This window comes from Petaurus breviceps, unplaced genomic scaffold (genome assembly GCF_028583685.1).
Source record: "Petaurus breviceps papuanus isolate PSGF00001 unplaced genomic scaffold, PetGlider_PUasm1.0 419, whole genome shotgun sequence".
Classification (NCBI taxonomy): Eukaryota; Metazoa; Chordata; class Mammalia; order Diprotodontia; family Petauridae; genus Petaurus; species Petaurus breviceps.
In genome coordinates, this window is record NW_027186324.1 from 4846710 (window position 1) to 4866926 (window position 20217).

Genomic DNA, 20217 nt, shown 5'->3' on the forward strand with positions numbered 1-20217 from the left:
AATTATATATGTGAAAGTGCTTTTTTAACTTGAAAGTGCAGAATTGTTGAGTTTCAGCTTCCTCATCTGTAAAATGAGATTAGAATACCTGACTGACCTACTTCACGATAAAGGCCAGATTATAGAATATATGTGAAATTACTTATAAACTTTACAGTACTATAAAATATACAGGGTTTTTATTAATATTAGTATTTGCCTATTTCTCTAATAAAGACAGAGAGCCCTCCTTTGAATGATCAAGTGAGATGTTTGTAAGGTATTACTTACCATGCCGGCACACAGTAGGCACTTAATAAATGCTTATTCCATCCCCTTCTTCACAATGAAAGAGTAAGACTCTAAGTTTAGAAACAAGTTTCTAATTATCCTTCCCTGCTACAAGATCCTTCCAAATATCTAGGGAAACATCTAAAGAAATAACCGGCTTAGTTTTTTACCTGCTGAGTACCATGAAGTATCAATACTTGGGCCTAGAATTTCATTCGTGTGGGAACTCTCTCTACATACTGGATCATGCAACAGTCTTAGAACCTTAGAGAGTTCATTCAGGCTCAGAAAATTTCAGTGATTTGAATTGAGGGACTGCAGACCAATTAAATCGAACTCTTTCAACCTTTTTTTTTTTCTTTTCCCTCTGGAAACTCTACTTTCTTGGTCTAGATGTTGATGAATGCTCCTCTGGCAAAGTTCTGTGCCCCTACAATCGGAGATGTGTGAACACATTTGGGAGTTACTACTGCAAATGCCACATTGGCTTTGAACTGAAATACGTCAACGGGCGATACGACTGTGTAGGTAAGATGTATGCTCCTTCTTTCCCTCCGGATTCATGGATCTTTCTTTCCTACCAGTTTCTACACTTCAGAGTATTACACTCCAAGTTAAGACTCATTCAACACCAGATAAAGATGAAAATTCACAGCTTTCTGGAACGGTGGCTCATTTGCAGGTTCTAAAGATACACATATAGCATTTGAACCTGAAACAGTTACTTCAATATTTGAAGACCTGTGACGGCAGAATTCTCCAGATCATTGAACTAAAAGGGACCTTAAAACACTTCAGTGACAGATGAGGAAACTGAGATCCAAGGACATGAAATGGTACACTGGAAATAACATCAGATTTAGGTTCTGGGTTCAAATTGTAGCTTTGTGACACACTTTTACTGCTCTGGGTCTCAGTTTGCTCATTTTCAAAATTAGGTGAGTAGATTAGGAGACTTCAAAGATGCCTTTCAGCTCTAAATCTATAATCTTATGCCTTGCCCTGTTTGAATAAAAATGGTGCTATGATCACCATGTATAATAACAAAAAAAGAAAGAAAGGGAACTAGACTTGTTTCATTTTGATGAAAGAATTGAAGTAATGCTTCTCTAACCTAATAGGCTCCCTTTCATAATAGTTTGTCAAGTATTTCATTTTTTCAAGGCCTAAGTTGGGCAAAATGGTAACTAGAAGAAATCTCTAGCTTCCCCAGCCTCCCCTATCTTTGCCTCATCCATCTTTATCTTTCTAGTACCTCCCCATAACCAACATTCTCCACTATCAAAACATACTCTAAAGAAAGGAGTTTCTATCAGTCATCAATACATTAGTGTGAATTTAAACCATTAAATTTACATTAGAGTAAATTTAAATAAATAAATTTTTTCTCTCAGAATAATTAATTGTATAATGAAAATTAAATCTCCTGATAAATGAATTATTAGTGAGCAAGTATGGGGGTTATTTTGGTGGCGACAAAATAGACTTTCGCACTACCGTTAAGATCTCATCAAGTGGGATGGCTAGGTGGTGCAGTGAATAGAGCACCAGCCCTGAAGTTAGGAGGGCCTGAGTTCAAATTTGACCTCAGACACTTAACACTTACTATCCGTGTGACCTTGGGCAAGTCACTTAACCCCAGTTGCCCTGCCCTCCCCCCTCCAAAAAGAAAAAAGAAAAGATCTCATCACGTACTATAAGTTCTTTCCTGTTCTGTCCTGTTATACGGTTTAACAAACTGGCTGTGTTGTTTCACCTATTTTATAACAAGGAAAACTTAAGCAGGTATGTGCATGCAAGAAAAAAATCAACTCATTGAGAAAAGGTCTGTTTCAGGCTTCCTAAACTTGGACCCATAAACATTTTTTGAAAAATATTTTAGTAACTTTTTTCAATATAATGAGTTTCCTTTGTATTCCTATGTATTTTATTTTGTGCATTTGAAAACATCATTCTAAGAAAGGGTCCATAGGCTTCACCAGACTGCCAGTGGGGTCCATCACACCCAAAAGCTCAGGAACCCCTACTCTGTGTGATGAGGATTGCCACAAGCTACACATTCAGAGACCTATAGTAGCAAAAATAGACTCAAAATGTGCTTCAGCATATTGTGTGTATGCACAAAAGCTCTTCCTTTCCTTTTTTATTTTTTAGCAGAAATTCTTCATGCCTCAGTTTCTTCAGCTGTAAAATACGGATGATAAGAGCATCTACTTTGCAGGGTTGTTGTGAGGAGAAAATGCGTGGCACATAGTAGGAGCTATATAATTGCTTATTCCCTTCTTCTTCCCTTAGCTTATACTATATTTGGGATGGCATAACAATTGGTCCTTGAATTTTAAACCGTGCTTCATAACCTCCACAGTTTTTCCTCAAAAATTTTAATGTATAATGTAATATATAATGATACTATTATATTTATTTTATATATATTATATATTTTATATATGTTTCATATAATATTTTATTTAATATTACATATTTATTATATTTATTTATATTATTTTAAATTTTAGAGGACAATTCAGAAAGTCTGTTTAGAGACCTCTTATCAGAGGTGTGGACCAGATGAACTCCTAAAATGCCTTCCAGCACTAAAATCTAGTAATTATATGTTAAATACTTTGAATAACATTATTCTAATGATATGATACAGGAGAACCCCCCAAAAAGGAATTCTCATTGGTTATTTTCAAAAGGAAACAAATTTTCTACTTTAAAAACTGATTAAGAAGATTGTTATCTAAGTTCTCTTTGGGAGCAAACCAGAAGGGTTTTAAGATTAAAAACAAAATGTGATTTTCTATGTATGTGTATGTGTATGTGTGTTTGTATACATACGTAGATGTAAAATCAGATCAGGTTTAGGAGTAGTGTTCCATAGTAGAAGGGGACTTTCTAAGCCACCCCTACCTAAAGCTTCTAGGTAACCTAGGACCAGCCTGGACCTACATTTTGGTAGTTCTCTGTTCCCTAGCATCTTCTAAACACATCTGAATCTGCATCTATGCATTCTGGTTAATAGTATTAAACAATGGAATAACCAGTTTGTGAGTTTCAAGCCTCTCTATTCAATAACAGAAATTTTATATATTTGTTTATTTGGGAGGAGGAAAGGGGAAAAATAAAACTCCCTTAACATACTCCACTATATTGAAAAGCAAACAAACCTAAAAACTCAAGAGAATTATAAATTCCAGTTTCATAATACCTTCAAAAATCAAAGGATGAAATTTCCTGTGATGGGAAATAGCCTTAGACATCCTAAGTTTACCTTTAAAACTCCCAAAAGATAGCACTCTGGTTCATAATTCATGGGGATTTTAGTCTCATGCAAAAAAAAAGCTATCGTTCTGAGTACTGGTGAGCCACTGGGTTACTTGGAAGTGATGGAAAGCAAGGGAGCATAGAGTTAGCTGTGTTTTCGGTGAGTGTTCCTTGAAATGTTGCTGTTCTACGGGGGTTTTTTATTTTGATTTTTTGGTAGATATAAATGAATGCACTGCAAACACCCACAAGTGCAGCATCCATGCCGACTGCCTCAATACCCAAGGTGCTTTTAAGTGCACATGTAGACAGGGATATAAGGGCAATGGACTTCGCTGCTCTGGTAAGTAACATGTGATTATATATTAACTGAGAGCTAACAGAAATGCTACAGGCGGCGGGTTTTTTTCTTCCATCTTTTGTTTTTCCATTTCTCTCTACATATATTATACCATGACATTATAGCTTCATAGACCTAAAAGTGCCATTTAATTCCTCTGTGCCTCAGTTTCCTTATCTGTAAAAATGAGAAAGTTGCATAAAATGGCCTATAAGGTCCCTTCCAACTCTAAATGTATGTTCTAGTAGTGCTCTTTCTTATGGCTTACAGGCTTCAATATTTGAAAATGATCTTAAAGATTTCGTGGTTGGGGCAGCTCGGTGGCTCAGGCTCCATGTGACTACATTCAGCCTATTAAGGCCAGAGTTTACTTTCTTTTTTTTTTTTTTTGCTTTTTGGAGGGGCAATAGGGGTTGAAGTGACTTGCCCAAGGTCACACAGCTAGTTTTTTGTCTTAAGTGTCTGAGGCCGGATTTGAACTCAGATCCTCCTGACTCCAGTTTACTTTCAAAGCAAGGAAGATCTTCAAATTCCCCCTAGACCTATTAAGGGGCAGGAAAGATCTTCAAATGCCCATTCCCATTACATAATAGCACCTACTTTACAGGATTGTTGTGAAAATCAAATGAGTTAGTATAAAAAAGAGTTTTGCAAACTTTCATTGCACTGTGTAAATGCTTTCTATTATTATTATCATAATATATTGACAGAAAAAAAAACTATCCTTCAGGCCAGAGCCTTCAGGACATATAAAGCATTCCTTATTTTCATTCCCTACAAATTAAAGTGCCATGATTCTTAATAAAAGTAATCTCTTCCTAAAAAAAGGTCATACCCTCACTTAAAAGAATGATGGGCAAAATTCTATACTTAGGTGCATAAAAGTCATCTAAATAAAAAAAATGGGCAAGAATTAGATCCAGTTACTTTTTTCAGTGTTTTAAAATGTTCTGTGAACACAAGAATAACTAATGGAATGATGTCACTTATTTATATAACACCCTCTTTCCACAAAGTTCAAAGTGCTTTTTCCAAAATTGATCTTTACCCTTTAGATAGAGGCATAATCCTGAGCCAGAAAGAAAATGGAAGCATAGAGAATTTGTAATTTTCATGGTCAGTGCTCCCACAATGCCTTTAAATAATGACACATCAAAAGTTTACAGATTTAGAGCAAGTAGAGATCTCAGAAATCTAGTGTACCCTCCTCACTTCACAGATGAGGAAACTGAGTCCCACAGAGCTGAAATGACTTTTTCAAAGTCAAGCAGCTAGTAAGTAGCTGAGTTGAGATTTGAACCCAGTTTCTCCTTAATTAGTATTCTTTGTTCTGATATAGGTGTTTATTTAGACTGTCTTTAATTCTGACTAGAGATGCATCTCGCCTCAAGAAAACAATTTTTTTTAACTAATGTGAAGATAATCTTCATTTTAGCAAATTTTTCTTTATAAAATGGTAAGTGCAAGCTTTTTTTTCAATAATCAGCTGCCCTAGTTCAATTTTTAAAATATATGATATATTAAAATTCCATTTAATTTATTTATAATTATAATTAATTGATATATAAATGCATGAAATATAAACTATGTAACCATTTATATTGTTACATATAAAATATATATATATAAATATAGATTAATAGATAAATAGTTTAAAAGTTTAGAGTACTGTCTAACTAGTTTATCTTATTTTATCCACACAATAATCCTGTAAAGTAGGTTAATACAAACATCATTTTCCCAGTTTTACCAATGAAGAAGCAGGCTCAGAAAAGCAAAATGATTTGTCTACGAGCCATATGACTAAACTTAAGAACCACTTATAGATTCAGGTCCTTCAATTCCAAACCCATCACAACTTCCTATTCTTAAATAACTCGTATGTAAGTTTGTGTTGTGACATATAAAAAGTTCGAGAGACATAATTTCTGGTTAGTTTTATGTATTAATTATGCTAGCAAATAATCAATAAAAGGATGATCATTTGGCTGTTTCTCCTTAATCAAATACCCGTCATGGAACCCACTCAACACCTATATATATGCCTTTGAAAGAGTGGATGTTTCTGAAGGTAGAAATCATCTCTGATTGTTTAACAAATAATGAGAGAATGAATATTATAATGAGAGGTGGGCTTATTCTAATGAGGGTCTGGGGGCATGACTGATTACTGGTCTTGGACAAAGAGATTCATCTACACCCATACCACTCCATCTAAGGTGATCTAGACAAAAGGGAGAATACACTTACAAGCAGACCTAACTAAAACACAGTGAGCCAGAACCCACCAATTCATGTAACTAGAATTTCTTTACCTTTTGATCAGATCCACATTTTCCTGGTTTCACCCAAGATTTCATCTCATTATCAGCCCTACACTTCAAAGGCTGTCTGAAGTAGGCTACGGAGGTTAATTTCTCAATAAGGAAACAGAAAGGGGGAAACCTTAGTCCTAATTCAATAATTTGTTATTAATATAAGAGAGAAATAATCATTTCTTTCAATGTCCAACTATTTTCAAGGATAGCCTGTTGCATATAGCAAGGCATTTAGAAACTATTTTCCCCCATCAGCTATAACATATGATAGATTTAAAATATTCTATTGGGAAATTTTAATAACTCAGCTGGTGGTATTCAATCAACAGGTCCTAGACAGAATTGTATTTTTGAGTCACCTATACACTACCCTGTCTGTCTTCATTGATTATTCATTCAGTCAACAAATATTCCTTTGCACATACTACGGGCAAATCTCAGACTTGCCAGCTCTCCTCTAGATGACTAGAAGACACCTGCTAAAACAACTTATGCTGAACAACCTTTGCATTTTAATAGTGGTCTTCTATAGTTAATACTTTAACATTAAAGGAGTAAATATAATAGTGGGATCAGATATTTGGCAAGGTAGTTGGGTAAGTGACTTGCCCAAGGACACACAGCTAGCAAATGTCAAGTGTCTGAGGCTGGATTTGAACTCAGGTCCTCCTGACTCCAGGGTCAGTACTCTATCCACTGTGCCACCTGGCTGCCCCTGGGCTACATTTTTGTGAGAGGAAGATCATTTGACCTTCAAATTTAAATTGACGGTTGGCAAACTACAGCCTTAGTGGCCTAATGCCTGTTTTCATATGGTCTGTGAGCTGAGAATAGTTGTTATATCTTTAAACACGATATTTTTGCACCTAAAAATATATTAAAATGTATATATATAAATAAACAATATTGTGTTTAAACACAGTACTTTACATAAAGATATATTTATATAAATAAAATATTGTATTAAAGGCATATAAATTCATAAAATAAATATTGTATTTAAATACAATATTTTACACAAAATCACATATGTATAAATAAATGATGTTTTATTTAAAGATATAAAAACCATTCTTAGCTTGTAGGTCATATGAAAACAAGTAGCAGCTAGATTTCCTGTGGACTTATGCCATACCTGGTTTAAATCTTTTTTTTTTTTTTTGCTTTTTGGTGGGCAGTTGGGGTTAAGTGACTTGCCCAGGTCACACGGCTAGTAAGTGTGTCAAATGTCTGAGGTCAAATTTGAACGCAGGTACTTCTGACTCCAGGACCGGTGCCACCTAGCCGCCCCCCAGCTTAAATCTTGACTCAGACATTTGCTTAACCCCCGATGAGTTACTTACCTTTCCTCAGTTTCTTCACCTGTAAAATGAGTATAATATTAGCACCTGCCTCCCAGCTTTATTGTAAGGATCAAATGGGATAATATAAATCTAAAGCACTTTGAAAATCTTAAAACACTGTATAAATTATAGTTGCTATTATTAACATGAATAATAACAGCCGGGCACTTATACATTGCCTGCTCTGTGTCAGATGCCACATTAGACACTTTACACATATTATCTCATCTGAGTCTCACAATAACCCTGGAGACAGGTGCTGTTATTATTCCAATTTTACAGTCGAGGAAACTGAGGCTAAGTGGGCTGTCCAGGGTCACATAGCTAGCAAGTGACTGAGGCCGGATTTGAGCTGAGTTCTTCCTGAGTCCAGGTCCAGTGCTCTCTGTACTGCATCAGCACCACCTCCTCCTCCTCTTCCTCCCCCTCCTCCTCCTCTTCCTCCCTTTCCTCCTCTTCCCCCTCCCTTTCTTCCTCCTCCCCCTCCTCCTCCTCTTTCTCCACCCCTCCCCACATTAGGCGTCTGCCAGCTCTCCCTCTGTACGATACTGACCCTAGATGACCTGAGTCCTGGAGGCCTAAAGGTTCAGGCGGTCTGTGTTTCGTAAATCTTAGTCTTATTCAATAGGGGAAGGGAAAAAAATAGGCATCCATGCAGCACCTACTATGCACGAGGCACCGTGCTAAGGACTTCACAAATATGAGCTCATTTAAACCCCACAGCAATCTTGGGAGGCAGGTCCTGTCATTATCCTCATTTTACAGTTGAAGAAACTGAGACAGACACCAACTAATAGGCAGCTAGGTGGCACAGTGGATGGATCATTGGGCCTGGAGGCAGGAAGACTCATTTTTGTGAGTTCAAATCCAGCTGTGTGACCCTGGGCAAGTCACTTAACTGTTTGCCTCAGTTTCCTCATCTGTAAAATGAGCTGGAGAAGGAAATAGCAAACCACTCCAGGATCTCCGGCAAGAAAAGCCCGAACAGGGTCATAAAAAGTCGAACGTGACTGAAAAACAACTGACCAACAACATAGTAAGTGTCTGAGGCTGCATTTGCAGTCGGGCCTTCCGGAGTGCCAGCCCAGTGCTCTGCCCTCTGAGTCAGCATCAGTTATTGCTGCTATCATTCAATAGCACCAAGAGTGAAGCCAGGCAGGCCAACAGGAGCTGTTCTCAGCCAGTCTACTACTTCACCTTCATGCCTATGCCTGCCTTTAGCCTCTCTGAACAGCAACCTCCCCACCTCTTTCAAATACAATGGGAGTGAGCTCTCTGACACCAAAGGTGTCATGATGTTTTTATTTTTTCCCCCATTCCATTTCAGCAGGAAGACGTCAAAGCCTAAACTAAAAGCAGATGTTTAGATCTGTCAAGCTAGGTCTGAAACCCTCCACTCCCTATTTATTAGATGCCTTGAGTTTCATGTTACTGATTATATAAAGGAAATTCATAGGGAATTGGGTTTTCCTGTTAATTTTTCTTGCTCTGTTCTGAGAAAAGTCACTGAAGCACATCCGCAGAATATAGAGGAGTCTTTCTAATACAGTACACCGAGGAAAGAAGAACTTTTTGTGCTACTAGGGCTAGCCAGTGAGGGCCCAGTCTTGGAAGCATGGGGAGATTTGGTAAATCACCTTCTAGACTGTGTGATGAGGTGAAATGGAGGGGTGAGGGCTTTCCACTTCAGAGCCTGCACAGGTATTCTATGAATGCTTCCCATCCACTTACTACCCAGTAAGTAAGAGGTCTCTCAATTGGTTTCTGTGCCAGAAACAAGTGCACACACAAAAAGTATTAAGCAGACAAATCGTTGTTTCTTTCTTTGTAGGGAAGCAAGAATTGCTGTGGGTGTGGGGATGGTAGGGGGAAGCTGGAGGCGGTTGGTGCTTTGAAATGCAGAGCTGGGCCCCTTTATTTCACCTCACAAGAGGTAAATTCCAGAAACTAGCTCCCTGAACCCCAATATTTGCTTATGTTTCCAAGATTGGGTTCTCATTGACCCAGTCCTCCAATACACATATAAGCGGCTCCTTTTGGCCAAATCTTCATAAGCAAGGTCTCTGGTAAAGTTACTTGAACATTTTATCCAAACAGATGAAAAGTAGCATCTATAATCATGACTTACTGGTACTGTTTGTTTTAGGCCCATAACAACAGGCTCATAAAATTTGAATTTGAGCCATTGCAGAACAAGATGGCCCCAGTGCCAGTTCACTGAAAAGGAAACTTTAGCTAGTTCTTTGGAAAGAGTGATTTCAAAGGAAAAATGCTGTATTCAATAAGGTCTGACCTGCATTTTCATGAGGATATTTTTCTTATTCAACTGGCTTAAAACTTTGTTCATTTCTTTCTTTTTTTATTACTTTGGTGGTAGTTGAATGAGTCAAGTGATGGGAGAAGGAAGGAGGGAAGGAAGGTCTAAAATTTAGTGAAGAGAGGGGCGGCCAGGTGGTGCAGTGAGTAAGAGGGCCGGCCCTGGCGCTGGGAGACCTGGCATTGGTTCTGGCCTCAGATAGTCGGCACCCACACAAAATAACTGGCCATGTAACCTTGAGCAAGTTACTTAACCCCAATTGCTTTAAAAAAATAAATAAATAAAACTTAGTGAAGAAAAAGATTGTTTGGAAAAATCCTGAATATTATTTGTAGTTCCTTTTAGGTCATTTACTCCTATGGGGTATGTGTGTGTATGTGTGTTTACACTGTAAGAATACAGTCTAGAGTGTGTGCATGTATATATATGTGTGTGTGTGTGTGTGTGTGTGTGTGTGCACATTTTGTTTATGTATGTGTGTGTGTATATACACACATATACACGCTCTAGATTACATTCTTATAGTGTGATTAAATAAATGATAAGCTTATAGACTTAGGACTGGAGGGGACCCCAGAGATCTTCTATAGAATCATAGAATTAGAGCACAAAAGGACTTCAGGGACCATCAAGTCCAAACACCTCGTTTTACTGTTGAGGATACTGAGTCTCAGAGAGCTTCATTGCTAGAGGCAGAATTTGAACTCAGGTCTTCTTGACTTCTTTAAAGTTGGAAGGGATGATAGATACTATCTAGTCTAACTCCCTTCTTTTACAGATAAAGAAACTGAGGACTAGAGAGGGAAAGTGACCTGCCCAAGGCCACACAGCTGAAGTTAAAGACAGTGCTAGAGCTGTAAGCCAGGTCTTCTAATTCCTAATGTAGGTGTCTTTTCACATCTTTGCTACTCTTCTCTCTCTCTCTCTCTCTCTTTCCTCCTTCTCTCTCTCTCTCTCTCTCTCTCTCTCTCTCTCGCTCAATCCTTCCCAGGCCTCCTTGCCTGTGTCCTCCCCCCAAACAGGTATGAACCAGCCACTCATTTCTTCCTGTCTCCACTCTATCTGGAGATTTAATCTGTTAGAACAATCGTCACGTTTTTTAGCCTCTGAACAATATAATGGTCCTTCAGTCCATTTGATCCACTGGACCTCAAAGAGATAACAACAAACTTAGAAAAAATCAAGCAGTAAAGCAAGAGTGTGGGACATTTTCTTTTTTCTATCAGTGCCCCTCACACAAACATGCGTGCGCAAATTCAAACTGGACTGCATCAGTATAATCCTTAATTCTAATTCTCTCGGACATTCCTCCTAGCCACGTTAGAATTCAGAACAGTGAACAAAGAACCCTGAACAAACACAACAAATAAGAAACTCTATGTACTTTGCTATTATGATCGGTTAAAAAGAAACCGAAAGGAGGGAAGGCAATAGGAACGTTGGGGACAGACAGACAGAGGCACAATCTCACGATCAGCCAAACCCCGAGGGGCGAAGAAGGGCCATATTCATTCCTACTAAAACAAGGATATGTGAAATGTATGGCTAGTAGCTTTAATGCTTATATGGTGTGGAATGATTTATTCTGTGAATGGTTGGTTGCACTTCTAGAAAGAGAGCATAGAAGTTTTACTTCAAAAAATAAAACAGGACAGCATATATGTATATCTATGTATAGACACATATATATATATAAATTTTTTAGGTTAAAAAAGGATAATACCCTACACTTACATACATACACAATATAATGACCTTTACTTCCATTTGACATGTGTATGTACATATATACTTATATATACACTGATATTAGGCACCCATGGAATTGTGTATATTTATATTGTGTGTACGTGTATATTGAAATCAGACTTATTTTCCTGAATTCAAATCTGGCTTCAGACACTAAACAACTGTGTGACCCTAAGCAAGTCACTCAACCCCATTTATCTCATTTTCTTCATCTGTAAAAATGAGTTGGAAAAGGAAATGGAAAACCATTCCACTATCTTTGCCAAGAAAATCCCAAAATGGGGTCATGAAAAGTTGAACACAATTGAAATGACACAACAACCAAAATATGTATATACATGTCACATGGCACTGAGGGCCATTACTGTGTCTATGTATGTATGTTTATTGTATATATTGTATATATAAACATTTCAGAAATGTGTATATACACATAGAAAGTTTGAGTATTCCTATCCAAATTTTGGAAGTATGGAAAAACTTTAAATTGTCTCTTTTTCCACAAAGGAGCAGGGGAAACTTAATTTCCTACTGGAAAGTAGGGAGGATCATTTCTGATAGGGAAAAAAGTCTACTTTCATGGGAAAATATTAACATCTTGTGGATTTAAAAGACATGTTAAGTTTTCACATTTTACCTTTCTTGGTAAAGGATTTCATAATCCAGGTAAAATTGACTTAAGGACTAGATCTGGGCCACTGACAAGGGCTTCCCAACTCTTGATCTAATGGAAAACAAACATAAAGAGAAATGTTACCTTTCTGTGAACCAGAGAGTTCTTTTAAGATTTTCTGAGGAGTTTATATTTGAAGGTAAACTTCTGAGGAAAAGATGAGATTATTTCAGCAGAATGCTCCAGGACAGGGGTCAAAGGCCAAATTCACCCTCCCTCCACCCCTGTTTTATTAACACCCATGAGCAAAGAATTGTTTTTATATTTTTAATACAGTAAAACTACCTTAAAATGGAAAAAGTCGTTCTTAGTTCAAAGGCGTAAAGAATCATGAACCTTTCCCAACCCCTTCTCTTGTGGATATATAGAAAAACTTTATTCAAATAGCAGCAGGTAATCTTATCTGACAAGGAAAGAGTAAGAATTTCTTCATTAAGTGGGATGTTTGACTCAATCACATCTACCTTCTTTTCCCAGTCTGCAAATCAATGGACCTCTAAGTCACTGCAATCACCACTACTCCAAAGCAATCTACCATGTACGATAAGGGTCTTTAAACAATTCTCACCAAAATTTCGCATTGTAGATGAATGGCCTTCCCCCTCCAAAGGTTGTTTCTGAAAAGTTTTAGTTTGTAGTATATTATAAGCACTATTTTAAAACGCTTTCTTGGGAGTGGGTGATTATAAATGTCACCAAATTTGATTTTTTTTAAATCCTGTTGTCACTGGCTATTTTAGTTATTCCTGAAAATTCTGTGAAAGAAATCTTTCGGATACCTGGAGCCATGAAAGACACCATCAAGAAGCTGCTTGCTCATAAGAACAGTGTAAAAAAGAATGAAGAAATAAAGAATGTGATCCCAGAACCTGCTGTGACTCCAGCTACCAAGGTCCTGTTGCAGCCATTCCATTATGAAGATGGCACTGAGGCTGGGGAGGACTATGATGGAAAGGTGAAAGAACATGAAGATGCCAGGAGAGAAGATGGGGCAGAGGAGGGAAGACAGATTGACCTCAGGAACCAAATTAGTCCTGAGCAAAGCCTTAGAGGAGATGTGTTCTGTGAGTATCATTTTTATTTTTATTTTTTTATGAGGTCTTAGTTCTTATGGTATACTCAAGAAAATACATGCACCCAAAGAGGTAACCAATCATCATGATTGCATTATAACAAGACCTCAGGCTCATAAGCAGTAACATCCTTTCTGAAGGGCGGCTAGGTGGCACAATGAATAGAGCACTGGTCCTGGAGTCAGGGGGACCTGAGTTCAAATCTGGCCTCAGATATTTAACACAAAAAAATAGCTGTGTGGCCTTGGGCAAGTCACTTAACCCCAATTGCCCTACCTTCCCCCTTCCAAAAAAAAGCAAAAAAAAAAGTCCTTTCTGAAGCTGAGATATTTTAATCTCTTACTAAGTTATGAAAACAAAGTGACTGCTATGGAAAACCAAACCAAACAAAATATACACCTACTGTCCACCTGATCTTATCACTTCTTATTCTTATATGTAAAAATAGCATCCTTACTTAGAGGTCAACAATTCATCCATTATACCACCTCATACCACTAAGTCAAGACAATTTGAGATCAAATCCCACTTCTGACACCCACTCACTGGCTGCTTGACATGGACAGTCACTTAACTAATCAGTGCCCCAGATAACTGTCACTCATCTGCAGTGGTAGAAGGAGAAATATTGGCAGATATTTATTTATAATTTTAAAGTTTTTGATAAACTTTACTTCCCTTTGGTCTCCCAATAACCCTATGAGGTATATTACTATAGGTATATATCTCTAATTTTAATAAGAAAACTGAGGTAGCAGTGATGTTGGAGTCAGAGAACTTGGATTCAAATCTTGACTCTTATTTCCTACTTAGCATCTGGGTAGCACCAAGGATAGAGCACTGGGCCCAGGATCAGAAAAATCTGAATTCAAATTGACCTCAGATACATTTTAGCTATGTGACCCTGGGCAAGTCATTTACCCTCTGTTTTCCTCCATTTCTTCATTTGTAAAATAGGGATCATAATAACAGCTACCTCCAAGGGTTATTGTGAGGATGAAATGAAATAATATTTAGGATTGACGAACTCTGAGTGTAAATTGTAATACAATTTTATTACTTGGTTTTTCTTGCTTTTTAAAAAAAATGTGGCTGACATGGAAATATGTTTTGCATAATTTCACATACATAATTGATATCAATCATATTGCTTCTTCTCAGAGGATGTGGAAGGGAGAGAATTTGGAACTTAGAATTTAAAAAGAAAAGAATGCATACAATAAATAATCAATAAATTGAACTGTTTTTTAAAAAATGAAACATTTACAAAGCAAGTAATAAATAAATAAAATAAAAAAATTTTAAAGTGTCTGGCACATAGTAGAAGTTATGTAAATGTTATTGTGACTACTAATTATCTTGTGACATTAGGTTATGTCATCTTTCTGAGACGTCAGTTTCCTCATCTATGAGATGAAGAGGTTGCATGAGGAGATGGAGAGGGCCTCCAAGGTCCTCTCTAGATCTAAATCTGGGAACTTAAGAGCTTCTTCTCTGCATCCAGATGACTTGCCCTGGCCTATGGATGCAAGTTTTATAATGGTCTATTGACTGATCTCATCAATTTTCTTGGTAATTTAAAAAAATCAGATATCAAGCAACACAGTAAAGAGAGTGCTGGACACGGAATCAGGAAGTAGGTTTGAATCCCACCTTGTACACTCTTACCTTGAGCAAGCCCCAACCTATCAGAGGTTTGGTTTCCTTATCTGTAAAACATGGATGATGATCATCTCACTACCTACCTTACTGGGTGTTATGAGGAAAGCGCTTTGTAAAGCTTTTTAGTTATTGATGTTCAGTCATTTCAGTCATCTTTCACTCTTGGTGATCTCATTTGGGGTTTTCTTGGCAAAGATATTGGAATGGTGTGCCATTTCCTTCTCCAGCTTATTTTACAGATGAGGAAACTGAGGCAAACAGGGTTAAGTGACTTGCCCAAGGTCACACAGCTAGAAAGTATCTGAGGACACATTTGAGCTTAGGAAGATGAGTCTTCCTGACTCCAGGCCTGACACTCGAATCCACTGCACCACCTAGATGCCAGAAAAATATTATATAACCATTAAAGAAGGTGTATTCCATTTCTCACGATAGGTAGGATGAGAAGCCAGACATGTTCTGCATGAATATCTTTCTTTGTTATATGTATATTTTAATTTCTTGGAGATGGAGCCTACATGGTTTTTCTTCTAAGTGTCTCCAGAGCCTTGCCTATAACTTCCACATAGTAAATATGACTTTAATTGATCGAATTATGAACAATGCTTGATGTCAATGGAAGTCAGAGTGATAGTCACTGTACAAGATGGATTTAGCCATAACTCTTACCACTGTCCACCTGCTGCTGAGGAAGCCTGGGCTCTAGCCCCATGGCTGCTGCTAATCAGCTAAGTGACCTTGGAAAAGTCACTTCTACTCTCTGGATAGCCATTTCCTTCTCAGTAAAAATAGCTACGTGGCAGCGGGGATATGGTGCTGGGCCTGGAATCAGAAAGACCTGAGTTCAAATTCAGTCTCAAACCCTTACTGGCTATTGACCTGGAGCAAGTGACTTAACCTCAGTTTCCTCATCTGTTGGCCAGTCATCTTAGTTGCATCTGACTCTTAGTGACACCATTTTGGGGGTTTTCTTGGCAAAGATCCTGGAGTTGTCCACCATTTCCTTCTCCAGTTCATTTTACCAGGTGAAGAAACTGAAGTAAACGAGGTTAAGTGACTTACCCAGGGTCACACAACTAGAACGTGTCTGAGGATGGATTTGAACACAAAAAGATGAGTCTTCCAGATTACAAGCTCAGTGCTCCATCCACCGCTCCACCTAGCTCCCATCCTCATCTGTAAAATGAGAATAATAATAACGCATACCTCCTGGTGTAGTTGTGAGTATCGAGTGAGATAATATATACGTAAAGTGCTTAGCACATTGCCTGGCTTTTAGTCAGCACTATTTTAATACTAGATATCACTAAAAATGAGGAGAATGAGCCCAATGATTGCTAGGTGACTCCTCTCAGTTCCAGATCCAGGATCCGATGATCCCTCCATCTCCAAAATTCCGGAACTGCACAGGAAGTACTGGGTACTAGTGTAATTATGGAAGGTAAAGTGAGGTTTGGGCCATGGAAATTTGGAGTATGCACATGTGGCATGGATTACCCCTAAACCAGAAAACTGAGAACCGAAAGTGTTTATTAGTATTATGAGGCTGTTCCAAGTGGCTTAAATTAAGCCCCTTAAAAATGCAAATGTGGAGAATTTACTGAAATGTGTTAATTCTCATGTGCAAATGTTTATAGAAGTAAGTCAGTAGATTCTAGGCTCTTTGATTATGCTAGATAGCAGGGCTTTGACCCACCCAGCCTCTAATTTGTTTTGTTTTAACTAATCATTTAGATTTACTGGGAGAGCTACATTAAGGAGTCAGGCTTTTAGCATGCCTGCTTTCCCTAGATCCACTCTCCAAATGTTTTCATTTTCTTAAGCATTGACTCTGTTTTAGTTTAACATTTCAGTGGTATTCTATGAAATTTCATTAACATAGTTTTGAGCCTTTAAAAAAAATACAGAATGTGCCAAGGGTTTTGAGTTACACAGAAAGGCACCAGCACACCAAACTGGAATCTTGCCATTTAGGAAATGAGAACCGTGAGTTTTATTTTATTTATATCTTTTCTATTTTATCTCTTAAGATATCTGATCTCTGGTTTATAATACCACTTCTTATTTTAAAAGGGAATTTATTATTTAGTCTGCTTTCAGGGAACACGAAGCAATTACTCTGTGAAATAGGGACTGCCCTTACCATGGGGATCATCCTTGCCTTGACAGCTGAAAAAAAGGAGGGGAATGGCTTGGCCTTCTCCTAGGCCAGCCCAGCAATCCTATCACCAGCCAAGGTTGGTAGGGAGAAAGGAGGAGTAATTTCATCCTCACTCTGTCTACTTAAGGTTGTCCTCTAGGACTGCATGGGGAGTGGGTGGCCACCAGATCAGAAACATTCAAGCTAACACTGAGAATACTTAGATTCTTAAAAGGATCCATGATCCCATCCATTTAGGGTTTCCTCGCAATGGTACAGATTATGACTCATCCACATCTGCCCATATTAAATCCATTTTTATCCATATTTTCCCCAAAGTTTGACACAGGGAATCCATTCAACATGCTGGCGCCTACTTAGAATACCAAAGTTATGCATCGCTGAGATCCTTGAAAATGAGCTATGTCAATCTGTTACTGCTAACTGAAGTTTATTTACTTTTTTGACCTTCTGAGAAAAAATGGGTTAACTTCTAGGTCAGTGAGGGATGTGGCTTAGTACAAATGAATCAATATCCTGTAAGGGGCAGGGGCCATAGTGGGGAAGGGAATGAGCCTTTCTTACTATGTTTTATTTTCCTTAACCCACTGTTTTCCCCCAGAAAGGCCCCTTGCCAGGGCTAAGTTCCTCAACCTTGAGTTGCAAAAAAGTTTGCATTTACAACCTGTAAATTTGTGCATCTAGTTCATTTATGCAAAATTTTTATTCATTGCCTTAACAGTAAATACCAAAATTTGTAAGTCATCCTACAAATTGAGAATGGTAATGCCCAACACATCATTAGAAAGAAAAAATAAAAGTGCTGCAAATAAACTTAGAAAAAAAGCGCCTACTCAGCACAGTGCTTTACAAATATCTCATTTGATCCTCACAAGAACCCTGGGAGGTAGAGGCTACTATGATCTCTATTTTACAGTTGAGTAAACTGAGGCAGACAGAAGTTAAATGACTTGCCTGGGGGTCACACAACTAGTGTCTAAGGCCATGTTTGTATCCAAGTCTTCCTTATTCCAAGCCCTGTGCTCTATTCACTTCATCAACTGGCTTCCATCCTATAATATGTGTGTCTGACTCTTTATGACTTCACTTGGGATTTTCTTGGCAAAAATCCTGGAGCTGTTCACCATTTCCTTCTCCAGTTCATTTTACAGATAAAGAAACTGAAGTAAACAAGGTTATGTGACTTACTCAGGGTCACACAGATAGTAGGTGTCTAAGGTCACATTTGAACTCAGAAAGAGGAGTCTTACTGACTCCAAGCATGACACTCTATTCTCTGTGCCACCTAGCCATCCCATAGTACATGTAATAAAGTATAAATTTCCCTTTCCAAAGACTCCAGAGGAAAGCTGTATATAGATTTTTTTGCCTTTGTACTTTTGGTTTGGGAAATTTTCATAGAAAATTAGCATTGATTAGGTGGCACAGTGAGTAAAGTGCAGGCCCTGGAGTCAGGAGGACCCGAGTTCGGTTCCGGCCTCAAACACTTAACACCCATACAAAAAAAACTAGCCGTGTGACCTTGGGCAAGTCACTTAACCCCAATTGCCCCCCAAAAAGCAAAAACAAAAAAAAAGAAAAGAAAATTAGCACTGAAAACTGTAACACATACTAGTTAGTGGTAGGTTAATTCCCCTTTGTGCCCTAGCACCAAGATCCCAGGGGCTTCTCCTTTTTTTCCTGCTCATTTGAATTATCTGGCAAGAGGAAGGAATCCAACCTAATTGCTAGAAAGTTACCCAAAAGTGTTCTATAGGGACAAGGGGGTAGACTTTTCATGTTTATGCTTCTCCACCATTTTCTCCTTAATCTTAGCTTTTATTGTGAGTGTTCTAGAGGAGCCATGTTCTTATGGGCCCTGAACACTTTCAATGCAAAGGTGAGTGGGTCTAGGCTTTATGGCAAGTTGGACATAGGGGAGGATGCTTTCAGTTTTTCTCCCAGTCTCCCACTGAGGAGGTAGAGAACTGCCTTAATTACATTGGCCTTGGGGCTGCAAGACCTAGGCTACCACCTATTGAATGATCCAGCAGTGCCCCTGGAAAGCGATACGGTAAAAACAGTCATACAGATTAACAGAGAGCTACAGAAACAACGTCTGGAAGAGATTAAGCTGAGTCTAAAAGAAATTAGACTACGGGGAAATAAAAATGATGCATAAAACGAAGGGGAAAAAAGGCACATAGCAGAAATTATCTTGGCTTTTAGGTTAATAGAGGGCTCATCTCTGTGCCATTGATGGAAGAAGTATTGGGAAAAGACAACTTTACGTTAGCAGCTCATCTTGTTCATTTATTCTTGGACCTTAAATAGTCCCGACTTAGGGGAAAATGAAAATGAGTGGCAATAATCAAGGGAAATAGTAAAACTTCCATTTTTGTGCTCCTTTTAAAGAAATGTCAGTGCCTGAGATGGAGTTGAAAAGGATGATCTCGAAGGTCCCTTCCAGCCCTACATCCTGCGATTGATGACATGAGCCAAGTCATGGTTTTCCAATCGGCTTCCTTAATAGAAGCCCATAGGACTAGCCAAGATGAGCTTTTTAAAATGCAGTTCCATTAAGAGAATAAAATATTTTAAAGGTGTAAGATGCAGCTCTTGGAGAGGATCGTGTCAGCATAGTTCTCATCCACAGAATGATTTTCAAGAATGGAATATCTAATGAAGCAGTTAGTATGTCAAGGATACAGAAAATAAGAGAACCAGGCACATACTATAAAACACCATGACTTGAATGTACCTTTTTCTGGCACACTTGCTGAAATGACTGATGGTTGCCTCTTTGTGGTTGTTCGGTTAACTTGTGTCACCAATTTGGTGACCCCATTTGGAGTTTGCTACCCAGGAAAGGTACTGGATTGGTTTGCCATTTCCTTCTCCAGCTCATTTTGCAGATGAGGAACTGAGGCAAGCAGGGTGTAAGGGTTATGGGATTTAAAGATCCACAGGGTTAAGTGACTTGCCCAGGGTCACACAGCTAGTAAGTATCTTAGGCTAAATATAAACTTAAGAAGATGTGTCTTCCTGACTCCAGGCCTGGCACT

The 20217-nt window shown here is 38.2% G+C and overlaps 3 protein-coding genes across 4 annotated transcripts in view; all 3 read left to right on the forward strand.

Annotated features, from left to right (window-relative positions):
* Window positions 1-20217, forward strand: part of OFD1 (OFD1 centriole and centriolar satellite protein) — a 344344-nt gene that overhangs the window by 120403 nt on the left and 203724 nt on the right. The window lies entirely within an intron of this gene.
* Window positions 1-20217, forward strand: part of RAB9A (RAB9A, member RAS oncogene family) — a 271297-nt gene that overhangs the window by 120403 nt on the left and 130677 nt on the right. The window lies entirely within an intron of this gene.
* EGFL6 (EGF like domain multiple 6) overlaps window positions 1-20217 on the forward strand; it is a 68144-nt gene that overhangs the window by 26275 nt on the left and 21652 nt on the right. For both annotated transcript variants that reach the window (XM_069100600.1, XM_069100599.1), the window contains 3 exons: window positions 664-798; window positions 3758-3880; window positions 13018-13341. In XM_069100600.1, coding sequence (XP_068956701.1) covers window positions 664-798; window positions 3758-3880; window positions 13018-13341 — 582 coding nt within the window. The remainder of the gene's footprint in view (window positions 1-663; window positions 799-3757; window positions 3881-13017; window positions 13342-20217) is intronic.